The sequence below is a fragment of the Orycteropus afer genome, unplaced genomic scaffold (assembly GCF_000298275.1).
Source record: "Orycteropus afer afer isolate SDZICR_OR568_19922 unplaced genomic scaffold, OryAfe1.0 scaffold00059, whole genome shotgun sequence".
Taxonomy (NCBI): domain Eukaryota; kingdom Metazoa; phylum Chordata; class Mammalia; order Tubulidentata; family Orycteropodidae; genus Orycteropus; species Orycteropus afer.
This window is the reverse complement of record NW_006921646.1, coordinates 8,727,067-8,740,288: the sequence shown is the minus strand read 5'-3', so window position 1 is coordinate 8,740,288 and position 13,222 is coordinate 8,727,067. Positions and strand designations below refer to the sequence as shown.

The 13,222-nt window shown below is 43.7% G+C and overlaps 1 protein-coding gene across 1 annotated transcript in view; it reads right to left on the bottom strand.

Moving 5' to 3' along the window:
- GLP1R (glucagon like peptide 1 receptor) overlaps positions 1-13,222 on the bottom strand; it is a 52,747-nt gene that overhangs the window by 23,844 nt on the left and 15,681 nt on the right. The window contains exon 3 of the mRNA XM_007939421.2: positions 10,813-10,920. Within this exon, the coding sequence (XP_007937612.1) occupies positions 10,813-10,920 (108 nt within the window). The remainder of the gene's footprint in view (positions 1-10,812; positions 10,921-13,222) is intronic.

Genomic DNA, 13,222 nt, shown 5'->3' with positions numbered 1-13,222 from the left:
AAAAAAAAAAAAACCAAACCCACTGTCATCTGATTCCAACTCACAGTGACCCCATAGGACAGTGTACAACTGCCCCATAGGGTTTCCAAGGCCAAAATCATTACAGAAGCAGACTGTTCCATCTTTCCCCTGAGGAGCAACTAGTGGGTTCAAATCACTAATCTCTTGGTTAGCAGCCTAATGCTTAACCGCAGTGCCACTAGAGCTCCTTCTGACATACAGTAAACCAAACTAAAAAAAAGGGGGCTCTGGTAGCGTAGTGCCTAAGGCATTTGACTGCTAACCAAAAGGCTAGTGGTTCAAACCCACAAATCACTCCTTGGAAGGAAGGTTGGGCAATCTACTTCCGTAGTGATACTGCCTTGAAAACCCAAGGAGGGGTCGCTATGAGTTGGATGTCTGACGCAGTAGGCACTCCATAATTACAGTTCCCTCCCTACATACCCTCTCTGTAGGCTGTGCTTTCATAGAATTGTTTTTTGAGCACATGCTGTATGTCTGACACCTCTAAACATCAAAATTGCCTTACAAGGTAGGCAAGGTTAACCCCAGAGGCATTGTTAGGGGACTGCAGGGGGTGTGGACAATACCAGGCGACACTGTCAGAGAGGGTGACAACTAAATGACTATCTATAAAATTCCTATTCAGCAGAAATTTATTATATTTTATAAAAATATCCCTGTAGGTAGTTATAACAACAACAAAAAAAACATTATTTATAAGCTCAGCTTACATGTATCAATACACCTATAAGGCAAAAACTCTATGCTGATTTGTTTCTGAATCTTCTAATGTGCTCAGGTCAGAGCTGTCATTATTAGCCAATTACAATGACATTTAAATCACATGGTTTTGTCTGTACGAGCTATAAGCTCACACTGTTGTTTATGCTGCAGCCAGTGTTTTTACAGCCACAGATTACATCAAATTTTCTGATGTTTTAGCATAATATTATTTTAATTAGTATTTGTGAACCTCTATCAATAACTTTTTTGGGAATAAAGTAGTAGTTAAAGGGAAAGAATGGGAAAAATAAAAAAAGGCTTCTGTTCAGTTACTAATGATATTGTAACTAATAATGTAATTCAATGTAGAAATATTTTATAAAACATTTTTGTTGTTAGTATTCATGTAATTTTAAAAATATAACATTTTAAGCTATTTATAACTTAGTTATTACATATTCTTCTATGATTAAAATTGATAATCCACATTACTAAGGATTCTGTATGGTCTTGGTACAGGAGAAAGTCCATGACTTACTGCACTGGATGACACCAACTCTAATGATGCCACTGGTTGACCCCATTTTACAGATGAAAAAAACTGAGCCTCGGAGAGCCAAGTGACCTTGCTAAGATTATCTAGCTAGGAAGTAGCAGAGTCAGGGTTCCAACCCCTGGCTCTCTGACTTCAGAAGTCAAAACTAAATAGCAAAACCTTGTGCTATCAGTAAACAGTGGCCATGTGCCATTTCTCCTCTGTCCTTGCACTGGGCTTGGGTTTCTGCACATTCAGGCCCCTCTCAGCAGGTCCTCTTTGCCTATACAGACCCCAGGTAGCCTTCACCAACTTCCTAGATGCCAATTGAGGGGTGGTGGAGAGGTAGTGTGTGCACAGATGTGTGTGTTACCGGCACTGTGTCAAGGTATCACCGTGTCCCTGAGAAGCTCCACAAGCCTATGCGTTCTGTCAATTATCCTTCATTAACATCCTCCAATATTAAAAACCAGGGTTGTTGCATCCCAGCTTTTAATATTGCATGTGAGGTGACTGAAAATACCCATCTGGGCTGGGGGAGTGGGATGGTGGTAGGGTGTCTGGGCACAGCTTTGCTTATCAGCCCAGCTTTATCTGGCCTAGGTTGCTGTTGTTGCTGTTACACGCCATTGGTTCCGTCTCATGATGACTATAGAACTGCCTGGTCTTGCATGATATTCCCAATCCCTGCTTTGTTTGAGCCAATTGTTGCAGTCACTGTGTCATTCCATCTCATTGAGGGTCTTCCTCTTTTTCTCTGACCCTCTACTTTACCAAGCATGATGCCCTTCTCCCAGAACTGGTCTCTCCTGATAACATGTTCAAAGTTAATGTAAGAGAAAGTCTCTCCACTATCCCTTCTAAGGAGCATTTTGGCAGTACTTCTTCTAAGATAGATTTGTTTGTTCTCATGGCAGTCTGTGGTACATTCACTATTCTTCACCATTCCTTTATTCAAAGGCATAAGTTCTTCAGTCTTCTTTATTCATTGTCCAGCTTTCATATGCATATGAGGCAACTGAAAATATTATGTCTTGGGTGAGGCGCACCTTAGCCCTCAAAGCGACATCTTTGTTTTTCAACACTTTAAAGAGGTTTTTTGCAGCAAATTTGCCCAATGCAGTATGTCATTTGATTTCTTGACTACTGCTTCCATGGGCATTGCTTGTGGATCCAAGTAAAATGAAACCCCTGACAACTTTAATCTTTTTGCCATTTATCATGATGTTGCTTATTAGTCCAGTTGTGAGGATTTTTGTTTTATGTTGAGATGTACTGAAAACTGTAGTCTTTGATCTTCATCAATAAATGCTTCAAGTCTTCTTCACTGTCAGCAAATAAGGTTGTGTCATCTAGAGCTTGTTAATGAGTCTTCCTCCAATCCTGAGGCCATGTTCTTTGTTATAGGGCCCAGCTTCATGCATCACACAGATTCAATAAGTATGGTGAAAGGATGCAACCCTGATTGCCTTTCCTGATTTTAAACCATACACTGTCCCATTGTTTTGTTCAAATGACTGCCTCTTGGTCTATGTACAGGTTCCTCATGAGTTCTGGAATTCCAATTCTTCTCAATGTTATCCATAATTTGTTAAGATCCACACAGTCGAATATCTTTGCATAGTCAATAAAACACAGGCAAACATCTTCCTGGTATTTTTTCCCTTCAGCCAAGATCCATCTGGTATCAGCAATGATATTCCTCATTCTACATCCTGAATCTGGTTTGAATTTCTGGCAGTTCTCTGTTGATAATACTGCTACAACCGCTTTTGAATTATTTTCAGCAAAATTTTACTTGTGTGTAATATTAGGAGCTCTGGTAGCATAGTGCCTAAGGCACTTGACTGCTAACCAGGAGGCTGGCGGTTCAAACCCACCAGCCACTCCTCGGAAGGAAAGTTGGGCAATCCTACTTCCGTAGTGATAACTGCCTCGGAAACCCAAGGAGGGGTCGCTAGGAGTCGGGGCCGACTCGATGGCAAATAACAACAATATTAATGATATATTTTGATAATTTCCTCATTCTGTTGGATCACCTATCTCTGGAATGGGCACAAATATGGATCTTTTCCGGTTGGCTGGCCAGGTATCTGTCTTCCAAAATGTCTTGGGTAGATGAGTGAGTGCTTCCAGCATTGCATTCGTTTGTTGAATGCAATCTCAATTCATATTCTGTCAATTCCTTGAGCCTTGTTTTTTGCCAATGCATTCAGTGCATCTTGGACTTCTTCCTTCAAATGTTGAACATTGACCAATTCTTTTTGGTAGAGTGACTCTGTGTATTCCTTCCATCTTCCTTGGATGCTTCCTACATCATTCAATATTTTGCCCACAGAATCCTTTTGTATTGCAGCTCAAGGCTTGAATTTTTCTTTCAGTTCTTTCAGCTTGAGAAATGCCAAGCATGTTCTTACCTTCTGGTCTTCTAGCTCAGGTCTTTGCACATTTCATTATAATACTCTACTTTTTCTTCTCAAACCACCCTTTGAAATCTTCTGGTCAGTTCTTTTATTTCATCATTTGTTTTGTTCTCTTTTTGTTGTTGTTCTTTGTTTTGAGGAGGCAGCTCTTCCCTAGTCATATATTGAGTGTCTTCCAAACTGAGAAGCTCATCTTTGGGCACTATTTCAGTCAGTGTTCCACTGTTATCCACAGGGTTTCACCAGCCTTTTATTTTTTTGCCCAGAAGTAGACTGCCAGGTCTTTCTTCCAAGTCTGTTTTAGTCTGGAAGCACCACTGAAACCTTTCCACCATGGATCATCTATGTTCAAGAGTAAATTTCAGAGTCTCTTCTGACAGCCACTTTGGTCTTCTCTTTTTTCCCTGTCTTTTTAGTGACCTTTTTCCTTTCTTCATATCTGATGTCCTTAATGTCTTGATGTCATCCCACAACTTTTGTAGTTTTTGGTCACTAGTGTTCATTGTGGTCTTCAGTCATTAGTGCTTAATGCATCAAATCTATTCTTCAGGTAGTCTCACAGGTGGGATATATTCAAGATTGCACTTTGGCTCTTGTGGACTTGTCTTAATTTTCTTCAGCATCAACTTGAACTTACATATGATGGTCTGTTCCACAGTTGGCCCCTGGCCTTGTTCTGACTAAGGCTTCAATCTGTAATATTCCCATTCTAGGCACTTATATATTTTTTAATTCCAGTCCATCATGGTTTAATTTCATCAGCCATGATTGTACCAGCTCTAACACTTCAAAGCCCTGGTTCTTACTGATGATACCGAGCTTCTCCATCATCTCTTTCCACTAATGTAGTAGATTTGATTCCTGTGTGTCCCGTCTAGCGAGGTCCACGTGTATAGTTGCCATTTATGTTGTCAAAAAAAGGTCTTTCCAATTATAGGTTGTTTGTCTTGCAAAATTCTATCATGCAATCTCTAGTGTTGTTTCTATCACCAAGTCCATATTTCCCAACTACTGATACTTCTTGTTTCCAAGTTTCACATTCCCCCAAAAAACCAACTGCCATAGATTCGATTCCAACTTACAGCGACCCTATAGGACAGAATAGAATTTCCAAGGCTAGAAATCTTTAAGGAAGCAGACTGCTTTATCTTTCTCTTGTGGAGAGGCTGGTAGGTTCAAACTGCCACCTTTTGTTAAGCAGCCAACTGCCTTAACCACTGTGCCACCAGAGTCCTTTTCCAATCACCAATCAATGCATCTTGTTCAGGCTGCAGATGATGGTAAAAATCTTTAATTTCTCCATCTTTGACATTAGTTTTCAGTGCATAAATTTGAATAATAGTCATATTAACTGGTTTTACTCATAGGCTTATGGATATTACCATATCACTGACAGCACTGTACTTCAGGATAGGTCTTGAAATTTTCTTTTTGACAATTAATATGATGCCATTCCTCTTCAGTTTGTCATTCTCTTAAGAATTGATCATATAATTGATTCAAAATGGCTGATACCAGTTGGTTTCAGCTTACCAATGCCTAGGATATTGATCTTCAAGTGTTCTATTTAATTTTCATCAAGTTCCAGTTTTCCTAGATGCATACTTTGTACATTCCACATTTTAATCACTAATGGATGCTTGCAGCTGTTTCTCCTCGTTTTGAATCATGCCATTTCAGTAAATGAAGGTCTCAAAAGTTTCACTCCAACCATGTCATCAAGGTTGCCTGTACTTTGAGGAAGCAGCTCTCCTCCAGTTGTATTTTGACTGTCTTCTGACCTGAGGGGCTCATCTTCCAGCACTATTTCAGTCAGTCTTCCACTGCTATCCTTAAGGTTTTCACTGGCCATTATTTTTTTCAGAGGTAGATTGGCAGGTCCTTCTTCCTAGTCTGTTTTAGTCTGGAATCTCCATTGAAACCTGTTCACCATAGATGACCTGAAATACTGGTGCTGAAATACCAGTGTCACAGCAACACACAAACCACCACCATACAACAAAATGAGAGATGAGTGGTAGTCTGGCTCAGGAGGAGCTGGTAAATCATAGCTAGAGGGTTGGCTTAAGTCTTGTCAACATAGGGAGGTGGCCGAATGCCAGGAGGCCTAGGGATATTTTATTAAGTCAGACCCTGGTGCTGGAAATAAAACTCCCAATTAAACACTTCCCCTTCCGGAAACTGCTGCGGCTCCTGTAATTAAGCTAATAGCCGCCCTTCCACGTGGATGTGAGCACTCAGGGCTGTGAAGAGCTGCTTATGAATCCATTAGTTTCTGCACACTAACAACAAGGATGGCTGGTAAGGTGAGGTGCCTGGTGCATAGTAAGCTTTCAATATGTGGCTACAATGGAGTCTCTGCTGCTTCTTCCACCCAGTTTCTCAAAGTGGTGCTCCTTCACTGCGGCTAGAGATAGAGCTTATGACACCATCTTAGTCAGAACTCCAGGATCCCATCTCCTCTTGGCAATCCTGGTCTGTGGTTAAAGCTCTCAGCTCAACATTACTCAGGAGAGACATCTATCAAGTTTCCAAGAATTGTGAGTGACAGGAGATTTCAAAAGCATTTTATGACTCTCATATAATTAGAACTAAGCTAACAAACAGGTAGGGATCAGGAGGAGGTGCAGCTAATGAGGCTGGAATGATTTTAACAAGCACATCAGCTGTTTGTGAGTAAATGAGGCTCTTAAAGGGCCCTGAGGCAGCCAACAGGCTCTCAGTAGACACTCAAACCTTCTCCTCAGAAATCTTGTTTACACTAGGCATTTCCTTTGAAAACCTTCCTTCCTTGGCTCATCTGCTCTGGCGGTCTTGGAATAATTCTGAGTCTCAGATTCTGAATAGAGAAGTCAGAATCCAAGGGCTTGGCACATTAGGTAGCCCTGAGGCTTGAGATTTGGCCCCATCTCTGAGGCAGTGCCTGGATGTCCTCTCAATGGACAGCTCTCCTTTTCCTTCTCCATCTGACTGTCCTTTCAGGTCCAGTCCAACATCATCTTTCCCTGGAAGCTTTCCTGATGCCACACCTCAGGCAGAAGAGGTGGCTCTGACCTCCCTTCACCATAGACTTAGGTAATGATTATGGTTCTCATTTTACAGATGAGGAAACTGAAGTCCAGGGAGGTGAAGTGAGCTACCCAGAGGTTCCACAGCTGACTGAGGGCAGAACCAGGACTTGTCATTTCATGACCTATTATATTTCTCAAGGACTGCTTTGGCTGCGGACCCATTCAGCCACATGATGGGAGAGGTTCCTCTGCCCCCCACACAAGAGCATGTGCACATGCACGAATATCCCCTAATATCACCTTGGCATCCCTAGATCCTGTTGCAGCCCCAGCATGGGGGCCCAATAAATGTTTTGAATTTAATTCTTTTCTCTGGCCTCTCACTCCTCTGCCTTGCTGTACATCCCAGAAGGCTGACTCCTGTGCAACTCCATTTGCAACTCCCTGCCCTCTATTGGGTTTGGCCAATGGGAGGCACCAACCTGAGACAGAACGGTGGGAGGAGAAAGAGGTTGGGGTATTTCTCCCCTGCTCCCTCCCTGCCTTGGCTCTAAGTTTCTGGTGGTGGTGTGGCCCCTCTGTGGTTATAGTCTTGCTGGGTGGCCTCTCTGTCATGACTCCAGCCCTCATATTGTTATGTGCCGTGGAGTCAGACCTGACTCATAGCGACCCCTCCTTGGGTTTCTGAGGCAGTATCACTATGGAAATAGATTGCCCCATCTTCCTTCCGAGGAGTGGCTGGTGGGTTTGAACCACCAGACTTCTGGTTAGCAGTCAAGTGCCTTAGGCCTTCATGGGGAACCCCATAACCCCATTTCTGCCACGTGCTTCTCAGGTCTGGAGATGGTAAGGCTTCCAGCTATTGCAGTCTCTGGATGCTTTATATTTCTGGCCCTTTAATCCTGTCCAGTTTCTGCATGTGGCCCCTCATGACATTCTCTTCCAAATCCCAGCTGAATATACTTTCTGCTGGGGTCTTGCCTGCTGTAACTCCATTTTCTTCCCCCTCTCCAAAACACACTGTAAAGTTTCTCCACAGGCTTGACCAGCTCAAAAAAAGCTCCAGAACTGCCCCACCTAATCCCACACACCCTGAGTAGGGGCCAGGGAAGCCCCTGGGGCCAGCTTCTGTCAAAGAGAGCAGTCAAGACAGGTCAGCGATAGCAGTTATACTGCTGGAGCTGGTGGGGGTGTCTCTGTAGGTCCTTAACTCAGGGAGAGGGAAGAGGGAGGCAGTGGTGGTAATTCTGAGTGTCAAAAAGGGAGTAAATTAGCCTGGTGAGCTGGGTGGGGGAGGGGGGTGTGGAGTCTGGCAGGGGGCCTGTGCAGTAGCCGTTATCTTCATGGAGAAAGCAATAAAACCATGTTCGCTCATAAACGGGCACCACCAGGACCTATTTCCTGCTCAAATAAAATTAAAGGTGATGGATGGAGCCGCAAGCAGCAGGCAGAGCTGGGGGAAGGTTAGCGCTGAGTGATGGGCCCTGTCCTGCGCCCGGCTCCCTGGGGTCTAGAGGCCTGGCAGAGGCTAGACAACTGCTGGTCCCAAACCTTCAGGAGCCACAGGAAGTATATGTGTGTATGTAAGTATATATAAGTAGGTATATATAAGTATGTGTGTGTATGTGTGTGTAGGTGGGTGCTGGGGAGGATTATAGTGGGAAAAGTCACAGCCAGCATTTCTTCAGGACCTACAATCCACCCGACACCCCCATCACCCAGCTCTGTATCCCATCTCCCAGATGATCAAGCCAAGGCTCAGAGAGGTCTGTGAAGTTGCCCAAGCTCACACAGCCAGTCAGGCTGTCTGCAAGCAGAACCATCAGATTGCGGGGCTCAAGGGAGAGGGCAGGCAGCTCATTGTCATGCCTAGCCAGCAGAACATTCACCTGACTCCATGCCCACACACACACACACACATACATACACAGATGAGGAAGCACACTGTAGCAATTAAACACACTGGCTCTGAACCAGACTCCTACATTGATTCCTGGATCTGTGTGAGCTCTTTCTAAGCTGTGTGAGCTTAGAAAAGTTACTTAGCATCTCTGGGCCTCATCTATAAAATGGGAAGATAGTTAAGAGTGCTTACTTAACAGGGTTGTTATGAGGATTAAATGAGTATCTCTATGTAAAGTGCTTAGAGCAGGCCCTGGTATGTAAGTACTATATGAAGGGCTACTGATACACTCTGTGTTTTGTGAAGGTGCCCGCTTTTTTCCAGGCTGGGCCTTTCCCTGTGCACCTCCCTGTGTGAGGTGGGTATACTGTGAGAGTGGCTGAAGGGAGAGCCTTCTCAGGAGTCCTGTTGGGCTTCCTCTGACCTCAGTCATGCGTGCTGAAATGAAGCTCATATCAGGCCCTGCCAGGTGCCCTGACATTCCACTAAAGGTCTGCCTCTTCCAGGAAGACCCCCTGACTCCCCATGGTATGACCTTATACTCACACTTGCTTCTGGGCAGGTTTCTCCTTGGTCTCAGACTCCTTCAAAACACAGTGGTTAAGAACACGGGCTTGTTCCAATTTTGGCTCTGCCATTTACCACATCACCTGGAGCAAGTGATTAAGCCTTCTAGGGCCTTAGTTTCCTTATCTGTCCAATGGGCATAATCTGTATAATTAGTCATTTTCAAGATGACAAACTTGAGTGGTGCAAATGATTAATGCTTAGCCACTCACTGAAAGGATGGAAACTCAAGTCTACCAAGAGGCACCTTGGAAGAAAGACCTGGTGGTCTAATTCCAAAAAAATCATCCAACGAAAACCCTATAGAGCACATTTCTAGTCTTACAAATCTTGGGTTGTCATGACTGAGAGTTGACTCAATTGCATCTAGTGTTTTGGGTGTTTAATTGTTTAGTCCTGCTTTTAGGAGAGGATTTGGCACAAAAGAGGTGCTCCATAAATACATTTGACTGCTAACCAGAAGGTTGGTGGTTCAAACCCACCAGCCACTCTGCAGAAAGAAGACTGGGCAATCTATTTCTGTAAAGATTTACTTGCCTTGGAAACCCAAAGGGGGTCACTATGAGTCAGAATTGACTCGATAGCAGTGGGGCTTTTTTGTTTGTTTGTTTGTTATTATTATTATATAAGAGTATGTTTTCTCCCCTAATTGAGAAAGTAAGCTCCTTAAGGCAAGGGTGCTTGTCTCCTATTAGCCCCCATGGTGCCTAGCTGGGGCTGGGTTCAGCATGGGAGCCTAGATAGATGGTCGGCATGGTGAGGGAGCACATTAATTATCCCTCCAGTCAGGGATTCCCCCCACAGCTTCTCTAAGTCTCTGTACTCCATCAGTCCTCCCACCTACCCAGTCACATTATCCCAGTGACTGAGGGCAGAACTAGGACTTGTCATTTCACGACCTATCATTTCTCGAGGACTGCTTTGGCTGCTGACCCATTCAGTCACATGATGGGAGGGGTTCCTCTCCTCCCCTCTCCCCCACAAGAGCATGTGCACATGCATGAACACCTCAGGGGTGACCCCACCAATGCCCTGATCAATACTCCCATCTGGGTTTGATCAATGAATCCCTGAAAAGTGGCTGGGTGCACCTATCAGGTAGGAGGTAGCTACATACATATATCGTAAATACATGCTTACAAATATATCAGAGCAATGATACCTCAGTGTCCCCCTACCCAAAGATCTGTCTCCATGAGGCCCCTTTCTTTGACTACTGGATAGAAGAATTGTATTTCTCTTAGTAGGAACTCTGGTGGCGTAGTGCCTAAGGCATTTGACTGCTAACCAGAAGGCTGACAGTTCAAACTTACCAGCCACTCCTTGGAAGGAAGACTGGGCAATCTACTTCTGTAGAGATACTGCCTCAGAAACCCAAGGAGGGGTCGCTATGAGTTGGGTCCACCTTTTCTCGCCGATATACACACACCTGCTAGCACAGGCTTTATGTAGCCGAAGGTGCATCTCTGGCCAGCCTGATGCCTCCCACCATCTGCCCTCCCCCGAGGAAAGGCAGTCAGACCACCCACTGGGAAGCCTAAAGACATTCTATGGTGGGGAGGGCTGTGTCTCAGATGTAAGGAAGCAGCCCCCCACCCCGCAGCCTCCTGGATACAGGGGAAGGATGAGTGTGGTGATGGCACTCACCGCTGCTGGCCCAGGGCAGGTACCAGGGGCAGCTGACATTCACGAAGGAGCCAGGGGGCCCATCTGGCCAGCAAGCGTAGTCATCAAAAGTCCGGTTGCAGAACAGGCCTAAGTGCAGAGGAAACAGTCTCTGAGTTTCTGTCTGGCCAGCTGGGCCTGCCACCCCCAACCTTCTACTACAGAGACTGCCAGCCAGCTGTCAGGGCAAAAACCTGCACTGGCTCACCTATGCTGAGCACCTACTAGAGGCCAAGCATTTCTGGGCCTAGCCGGAGACTGGCAGGGGAACTCAGCCACTTGTCAGCCCTGGGACCTTGAACAAGTTCCTTAACATCTCTGAGTCTGTTTGTTCATCTGCAAAATGGAGATAATCTCGCCCCACAGGGCTTTGTGGGGATAATACTGTATGTTACACAGATCCTTGAGCACAATAAATACTCAACAAATTATCCCTATTAGTTGAATTCCACCACTTGTCTGTCAGTTTGCCATACTGTGGTGGTTTATATCTTGCTGGGAACTATGCCACGAGTATTTCAAATACCAGCAGTGTCACCCATGGTGCACAGGTTTCAGCAGAGTTTCCAGATTAAGACAGACTGGGAAGAAGGACGGAGCCATCCACTTCTGAAAAAATTGGCTACTGAAAACCTTACGAACAGCAGTGAAACATTGTCTGATATAATGCCAGAAGATGAGCCCCTCAGGTTGGAAGGTACTCAAAATACAACTGAAGAAGAGCTACTTCCTCAAAGTAGAAACCAGAAAACCAACCTCACTGCCATCAAATCAATACCGACTCAGTGACCCCCATTGGGTTTCCGAGGCGGTAAATCTTTACAGAAGTAGATTGCTCAATCTTCCTTCCGTGGAGTGACTGGTGGGTTTGAACTGCCGACCTTCTGGTTAGCAGTCAAATGTCTCAGGCACTATGCCACAAGAAATTCTCTAGAGTCGACCTTAATGATGGGACTGGTATAAAGCTTTTGGAACCTTCATTTGCTGATGTGGCACAACTCAAAATGAGAAGAAAAGCTACAAAAATCTACTAATAATAGGAACATGAAATGTACAAAGTATGAATCTAGAAAAATAGGAAGTTGTCAAGAGTGAAATAGAACACATAAAGATCAATATGCTAGGCATTAGTGAGCTGAAATGGTTTGGTACTGGCCATTTAGAATCAGACAACCAAATGGTCTACTATGCCAGGACTGACAAATTGAAGAGGAATGGTGTCGCATTCATTGTCAAAAAGAACATTTCAGGATCTATCCTGAAATACAATGCTGTCAATGATAGGATAATATCCATAAGACTACAAGGAAGACAAGTTAATACCACTAATATTAAAATCTACACACCAATAACTAAAGCCAAAGATGAATATTTTTTTAATATTTTTTCCAACTTCTGAGTTTTAATTGCCCAAACATGCAACTAAGATGTGATTGGAATGCAAAAGTTGGAAACAAAGAAGAATCATTGGTAGTTGGAAAACACAGCCTTGGTGATAGATATGATGCTGGAGATCACATGACAGAATTTTGCAAGACCAATGACTCATTCACTGCAAATGCCTTTTTTCAACAACATAAATGGGGACTATACACCTGGACCTCATGAGACAAAATAAACAAGAATCAAATCAACTACATTTGCAGAAAAAATGGCGATGGAGAAGCTCAGTATTATCAGCTGGAAAAAGGCTGGCAGCTGACTGTGGAACAGACCATCAACTGCTCCTATGCAAGTTTAAGTTGAAGCTGAAGAAAATTAAAACAAGTACATGAGAAACAAAATATGACCTTGAGTATATTCCACCTGAATTTAGAGACCATCTAAAGAATAGATTTGATGCACTGAATACCAATGACTGAACACCAACAAGTTATGGGATGACATCAAGAACATCTTACATGAAGAAAGCAAAAGTCATTAAAAAGAAAGAAAAGATCAAAATGGATGTCAGAAGAGACCCTAGAACTTGCTCGTGAATGGAGAGTAATTAAAGCAAATGGAAGAAAAGATTAAATAAAAGAACTGAACAGACAATTTCAAAGGGCATCTCAAGAAAACAAAGTAAAGTATTATAATGAAATGTGCAAAGACCTGGAATTAGAAAACCAAAAGGGAAGAACATGCTCGGCATTTCTCAAGAGTAAAGAATTTAAGAAAAAATTCAAGCCTCGAATTGCAATATTAAAGGATTCTATGGACAAAATATTGATTGATGCAGGAAGCATCTAAAGAAGATGGAAGGGCCCCTCAGGTCTGGAATTGAACCCACACCTGTGGTTTTCAGCCAAACAAAAGACAGGCATATGAGTTGAATATTTACCTCAAGTAGATACACTCCTTGGAGAGAACAATCATGTGAGAAAGATAGGCTGCTTATGCACAGGGAGAC